This window comes from Neltuma alba, unplaced genomic scaffold (genome assembly GCF_004799145.2).
Source record: "Neltuma alba isolate B1F8T4 unplaced genomic scaffold, ASM479914v2 tig00012137_pilon, whole genome shotgun sequence".
NCBI lineage: Eukaryota > Viridiplantae > Streptophyta > Magnoliopsida > Fabales > Fabaceae > Neltuma > Neltuma alba.
The window spans coordinates 152,912-160,517 of NW_021636687.1; the positions used below are offsets into that span (position 1 = coordinate 152,912).

General features: G+C 31.8%; 1 protein-coding gene across 1 annotated transcript; it reads left to right on the forward strand.

The window, feature by feature from the left end:
- Nucleotides 1–4,199: 4,199 nt before the first annotated feature.
- Nucleotides 4,200–4,986, forward strand: LOC114723405 (inactive LRR receptor-like serine/threonine-protein kinase BIR2). The gene has a single exon (XM_028909598.1). The coding sequence runs from the start codon at nucleotides 4,200–4,202 to the stop codon at nucleotides 4,980–4,982; it is 783 nt and encodes a 260-aa protein (XP_028765431.1). The 3' UTR covers nucleotides 4,983–4,986.
- The last annotated feature ends 2,620 nt before the right edge of the window (nucleotides 4,987–7,606 follow it).

Sequence of the window (7,606 nt, forward strand, 5' to 3'; positions counted from 1 at the left end):
TAATGTTATTTCAAAATTTCCGTGGTGTGCTTAACGTGGAAGGTGGCATTGGTGACTCGGAAAAACGGCTTTGTCAAAAGAAATAAGCTTATTGCTATTGCCAAAATGTAGTATTGTACAATACGAAACATGCTCTAAAATAATAATAAAAAGACTTCTAGTCAATTGACGCGGCCCCAAGAAGTGGCAGCCATTTCGAAAATAATGACCTTTTTTTAGAAATAAAAATAAAGGTGGAAAACATTAACCCAAAGCAACAGTTAACAGCAGTAGCAGAACAAAAAAAAAAGTGATGCCAATGGGACCTTAACCTTTAAATTTCATTCATGTTAACGCGTGGGCCTACAAGTGTTTTGGTCCATTAGTATGATTTGACTTGTTGACTTTTAGACTTGTTTGAAGGGTTATCTATGATTACTGATTTTTTGTTTATATTTCATTTTGAAAAATCAAGCTTAAGAGTACTATCAAAATACTGTCAGGTTTGATTTTTTTTCTAAAACAATCAAAATACTAAAGTTTGTTACCCAAAAAAAAAATACTAAAGTTAAAAACATGAAATCAAAGCCTATAATCATCCAAAACTTAAGTACCATATATCGGCATCGAGTTTAATTTTTTTCATTGCTGTAATGGAAATTTTATTCTTAATTTGCAAACCATGTGATTATATAGGAACAAGTCTAATGTTGAAATATATTTAAAACAGAGATATGTATCTGTTTGTGAGAAGTCATGTTCTCAAATAAATTAATAAATTTATATGAAGGATTGTGTTCATAGGAAGTTATAAAACTCAAAATTAATTTTGTCTCTTTAGCTTTTAAAGATATGAAAAGGTGCTACAACTATTAATTGATAAAAGGTTATATTGTTTTTAAGGAAACCTTGCAAAATGCGTAACTCTTCATGAAAAAAGTTATTAAGTTTAAAAGAAAGTGTTGCTTATGTCGTGAAGATATTGGGTACAAATTTCTTCTTCATCTCGTCTTTTAACTCTTTCAGATAACCATTGCCACCAACAACTACTTCTGCATGTGACATGGCTATAGTAATCGCTCATTTAGTTGGAAAGGAATGATGAAGTGTTCCCAGATAACATTCCTAATCACATGGAGACCTTGTTCAACCACCTAAATCGGCCCTTTCTCAATATTGGGCTGCAAATCAGAAAAACACCGATATGATTCTGACATATTTAAGTGCTGGCAGAACCTGACTGGTCCAAGCCATAGATCTATATATCCCCTTCATGCCATCTTTTCATGGATTATTATGCATTCCAATTAAGCTAATCATGATTAATTTTACTGGGCTAAGTTGAATGTTAGCATCCTCATCATGAGAATATATAGAGTCTTAGATCCAAAGCTGTCTGAAATGGGACTCAAGCGTGCCATTGTGCCATTCAAAATAGCTACCCGTCTTAACAGACTTAGATCTATCTATTCATTGATAAAACCAACTTTCTGTAACAATTCTAGCAGATACTCATCAGTGTCCTCCTTCCATTTAACAATTCTAGCAGATACTCATCAGTGTCCTCCTTCCATTAATCACAAGTATAGATCTATTTTCAAATCCCAAGGAAGGCTTCTCAAAATGTACTCATCCTAATTCCCTTAAACTTGATCAAAATATACTCATTAGAAACATTTCCCGGGACACAGTTGAGCTTGCTTACCATGCTGAAAGATGATTGCTGTAACAAATAAATCTTTTGAGGGGTCCAGTAACTCCAGTTCCAGGCCTTCCAACATCGTACCTGATGGCTATACAGAGATAATGGAGTACTATGCAGTGGTGATCTCTTGAGGGTAGAGCAAGCGTCCAATGTGTGCCTGTGTGGAATCAAAAACCAAAATTTAAGGTTTTTGGCCGAATGTTAAAAGCGATTAAAAAACCCAGAAATTAGAGAAAAAGGGTCAGAAGAAATCAACTAGATGATTTATGATAAAGAGTTTGAGAAATGACTTGTATTGTAAAACTTAAAATTGAATATTATGGCTTGCGATATTTTATATGTTATACTGATGATATTGATGCTATATAATATGTATAAAATAAAATATACACTTAACTACATTATTTATTTATCGTGAATGATTAGGCCCATTTATTAATCATAGATGAAAGCATCTAGTTAAATCATTGGATATATATAAAGTGGCTTTCTTTTTTTTTGACTTGATAGCTATTGGTTTCCTTAATAAGGGGTTAAAATGAAGTCTTCTAAAAATATTACCTTGTTAAAAAAAGTTATAATATTAAATATACTACATTCTCTACGTATTTCATACGACATATATTATAAATATTGATAATTTGACTATATCAATCAAGAAGGTCAAGCTCGCCTTGATTTGATGAGGATGGTGCTTTTGCTTGTTTTACATATTAACGCATTAGTCAATCTTTAGAATTTCCATAAGTGGACGGTGGGGGAAGCAAGAGTTCTATGTAATGTGGATTTATTATTTAAAGAAGGGTTAATATAATCTTTGGTCCCTCAAATTTGTTCTTATTTTGGTTTTAGTCCCTCAAATTTCAAATAATAAGTTTTGATCCCTTTAAGGGCAAAATGGTTCATGTTTTTATTAAATTATAAGGATCAATATTTTAGATGAAATGAAATTTGAGGACCAAATCTATTATTTGAAATTTGAGGGACCAAAACCTAAATAAGAGCAAATGAAGGGACCAAAAATTGTATTAACCTTTTATATATCAATTTAGATATTATTACTGAATCTCATTAAATATTATGATTACTAATCAATATATATTCAATGAAACAAATGTGCCATTGAAAATATTAAATTTTTCTAACTCATTGGAAAATCTATCTTTGGACTACTTTTCCCTCTTTTTTTTTGGGCCAAAATACTTTTCCCTTAATTTCAACCATAGAATATTTGGAAAATTATTGTTGATGATGATATTATTTGCTAGGCTTTGAAAAATACACATACTTATCAAGTTTTTCTGTTTTTGCCTTAATTACCTTCAATCGTACTTTGATACAAACACACATATGCATTAAGAAGGGATCACCCACCATCGTTATGGGTTTGAAGTTATGATCTTACAAGTTATAAATCGGCTCCTTTGCTAACCAGATCAATTGTTATTGACACAAAAGGTGAATGGTTCAGCAAGTCATATTCATGGAACTGTGTTTATAGGACCATGGAGCATTCAACTATGGAAAAACCTATGTTGAGAGTACTATTTACATTTAGTACCTGATAATATTTTCGAATAGAATTACCTCTAATAAGAGAATATCTATGCTTAACAAAAAAAAATGATAAAAATCCCAAGAACAATACAGAGAAGATTTTTATTTGTGGATTTGCTGGGAGTTGAATATTGGGTACCATGAAAAACGCAGCCACGAATATCTATCTGTAAAACAAAGGGCTCAAGGGCCCAGTTTCCTTGTACCGTTCAAAGTTGCTCCAGCCTGCTGAGATAAATGTAATTTAATAATTGGACTAAAAAATATGAAGTATACAAAGTTAAGTATTAAAGTCATTTTCATTTTTAATAATATAGTTAGGAATGAAGTGAGGCTTTCAAGTGAGGTTATTTTTTCCCAAATTAAAGTCTGGCAAAAGTCCAAGTGCTCCCACGGTCCCACTAGCAGTCAACTTGTCGTCCCTATCCCTACGCGTGGAAATTTTGGCCCCTTCCTTCCTTGACTCATTCAATAGCTTTCTTTCTCTTTCTTCGTAATTACTTATTTTTCTCCCCACTTACTTTTATTTTAAAATTTAATAACTTTACGATTTTAGTTTTATTTAATATATGTATTTTTCAAAAAAAATACAGAAAATAAATTTAATATTAAATTAATATAATAAATTTAATGAAATAAGTTGTATTAAAAACAAACATATATATATCTTCTTCCTTCTAAATAAGACCAAATAAGTTATTAATTATTATTAAAGTAATAAAGACTAAGAATCAGTTTAATTACAAGAATTTTCGTTTTTTATATGATATGACTGAGAAAATTGTATACTCAAACAAATTGCCAAGTTAAATTCGGTCTTTAGAGTTTTCAATGGAAGTTCCTTTATAACGGAAGACTTCAAAAAATACACCTAACCCTGTTCAAACCTTCTTGCACTTCCCCTTACCCCTATAATATACTTCCAGAAGGCTCTAGGGTTTTGAGATCGAGGTTGAACATGGCTCTAAGTGGGCGAACTTCTTCGTGTGCTCACATTATTATTATCAATTTCCTGTTATTGTTTATTTGTAACATGGTCTTTGGGACTGCGACTGATATCTTCTGCTTGAAAAGCATAAAAGATTCACTTGCAGACCCATATGGTCATTTGAAGTCTTCCTGGGATTTCAGGAACAACACCGAGGGATTTATCTGCAGATTCACTGGGGTTCAATGCTGGAAACCTGATGAGAACAGAGTCATAAGTCTCAAGTTGTCAAACACGGGACTCAAGGGCCAGTTTCTTCGTGCCATTCAAAATTGCTCCAGCTTACAAGGATTAGATCTATCAATTAACCAAATTTCTGGGACAATTCCAGAAGATATAGATCATCTCCTCCCATATTTGGTTTCTCTTAATCTATCTTCAAATGACTTTTCAGGGCCAATCCCTGTGGGTCTAGCAAATTGTAGCTATCTAAATTTCCTCAGCCTTGATCGAAATCGACTCGGTGGGAAAATTCCCGAACAATTCAGCAGGTCCCTAAGGCTAGGGACATTTACTGTCACAAACAATCTTCTGAAGGGTCCAGTTCCATACCTTGAAAACATCACAGCTGATAGCTATGCAAATAATTCAGGATTGTGCGGTGGCCCTTTGCCGGCGTGCGGCACCAAGAGAGAAAGAAATGCAGCCATAATTATAGCCGGAGCAGCTTTTGGAGGAGCAATTTTGGGATCTGGCGTTGCTTTCTTCTTGTACCGGTCACTAACTACGAAGAAGAGCCAGAGGGATACATAAATAAATGCATGCCATCATATCTAGTTTAAAGTGATGAGGATATTGATAATTCCATCTCACTTTCAATTTTCAAATAGAACATACCTGATTCAATCAGGATTAAGATTATTTTTTTCATTCATATGAACTCGACTGAATTCAATTTCAATCATGCTATTGAATGTGATAATGACAAATATTTTCTCGAATTTACGTGCTTAACATGATCTTCTTTTTGGGAACACTACAACAAAATTTAGTAATAGGAATTTTTGTCACTAATCAAAATTAGTGATGGATTAGCATGGAATTCAGTTAGCGACAGATTTTTTTAGTCACTAATTCCACTGTCACTAAATAATTAGTGACAGAATTCAAAATTCCGTCACTAAAATTACTGATAGATTAGCAACGAAATTAGTGACAAAAATTTTCTGTCACTAATCCGTCACTAATTAGTGATCGATATCCCACAAAATTCTATCACACAAAATGATTGTGTGACAGAAAATTCTGTCACAAATTGTGACGGAAATTTTCTGTCACTAATCTGTCGCTAAATTTTTTTTATTTTGTAAATTTAAAATACCACATCATTGTCACGTGTTCATCACTATGAGCTGCCACATCATTAATGGCTGCCACCTCACCAACTCCTCTTCTCTTTCACATGTTGCCATGTCATCTCTTCGTCCACACCATCACCACGTGTCCATCATGGGATGCCACCTCAACTCCTCTCTCACATGCAGCCACATCATCATAATGGTCCACATCATCACCACATCTCCATCATTATGAGCCGCCACGTCATCACCACGTCACAAATTGAGCCAATTTGTGAAAAAGTGTTGGTTCGAATTGAGACTGCGCCCGTGCTAAAGCCTTTACCAGTTTAACTGAGAAGCCCTTACGAAAGATTTTGCAAAAATAAAATATATAATATTTCTAATAACAAATACAAATATATATAATAAAATTATATACATGATTCATATATATTATATAATTTATAAGTTATGAATTTATTTTTATATTTTAGAAAAAATTCTAATAATTTATATTTTTATTCAAATATTAATAAAATAATAATATATTATATATTTCATTTTTAATTCTTTTATAATATTTGATTTTTAATTTTTATATAAATATTTTTAAAAATATGATATTATTTTTTTATTTTAATAATAATTTTAAAAAATAATTATCATATATTTTATTCTATTTTTTTTAATGGATTAGGACGGAAATTGCGACGGAAAAGTGACGGAAAAATTTCTTCACTAATTTCCATCACAAGATGAGAGTAGTGATGGATTGATGACGGAATTAGTGACAAAATTTTTCCGTCACTAATCTCCATCACTAATCATTTAAAACAAAATTAGTGATAGACTTGTGACAGAATTTAGTGATGGAATAAGATTCCGTCACTAATCCATCTCTAAGTTGGTGACGGAATAAAATTTCATCACTAATCGTTTACTAATTTAGTGATGAAAATTTTCCGTCACTAAATTCTATCACTAATTTTAGTGACGGAATTTGTGAGGGATTAGCAACGGATCATTCCGTCACTAAATTCTGTCACTAATACCCTGTTTTTTTGTAGTGGAAATTTGAATATGTTGATGGATATTGGCTTCATTGATAATCTGCTTTCTTTCTTGGTTGTTTTTTTTCCCCCTTGGAAGCTAGAGCTTCCTTAATAAGTTAGTTAGCTTAAAGCAAGTGGTATGCTTTTACATGGAGATTCAATTGAAGTTTGGCTCTCCATTTTTAATTTGCAAGCCTTTCATTCAAGTTTTTCCAACCAATAAAAATTTCTAAACAGAAACTTTTCATCAAGTTTCCAATTATTTAATTGTAATACTTTGAAAAATAATTTCCCACTGAGAAAGTCAAGAAGATGTAAGGATTGATGACTGTGTCGCTAATTTTGCCCAGAGCTCAAAAATCACTGATATATATATTGATAATGCCCACGCGTGAAAACATTATTTGAATTATCTGGATTAAGTAAATTTTGTAAAAAAAAAATCTCATTACATTTGAAAAGAAAATAGAAGAATTTAAAACTTTTAAAACAAAAAATTGTTTAATGATTGACAAAAAATTGTTAAAAATATTCATCGAAAATTTGATATTCAAATTTGATTATATAGTCAAAAATTAGGAGTCAAAAAATGACTTCAATTGTAAACTTCTTTTGCGTAAAAAGTTGGTTTTGCTTAAAGTTATGCCAAATATTGTTCCTCCCCCAATTGGCTTTTTTTTCTTTTTGTTTAACAATTGACTTGCAAAGCTTCCTAATGTTATTTCAAACATTTACATAGTGTTTAAGGCGGAAGGTGGTACTGATCACTCTAAAGCACGGCTTTGTCAAAAGCAATAAGCTAGCCAAATGTAATATTTTGCAATACCAAACATGCCGTAAGAGTAGTTAGGGAAAAACTTATGAAAAAATTGCAATAAAGTCTCACTTAAAAGAATTAAATACAAAAAAGTCTTTTAAAATTATCAAATTAACTTGAAGTCCCAAAAAATCTCATTGCAAGAAATTTATTTGTTTAATTACCAAATTACTCTTCTTCTTTTTTTCCCAAGTATGCATCGCAGTCGTTTGCAACTTAAGGTATAAC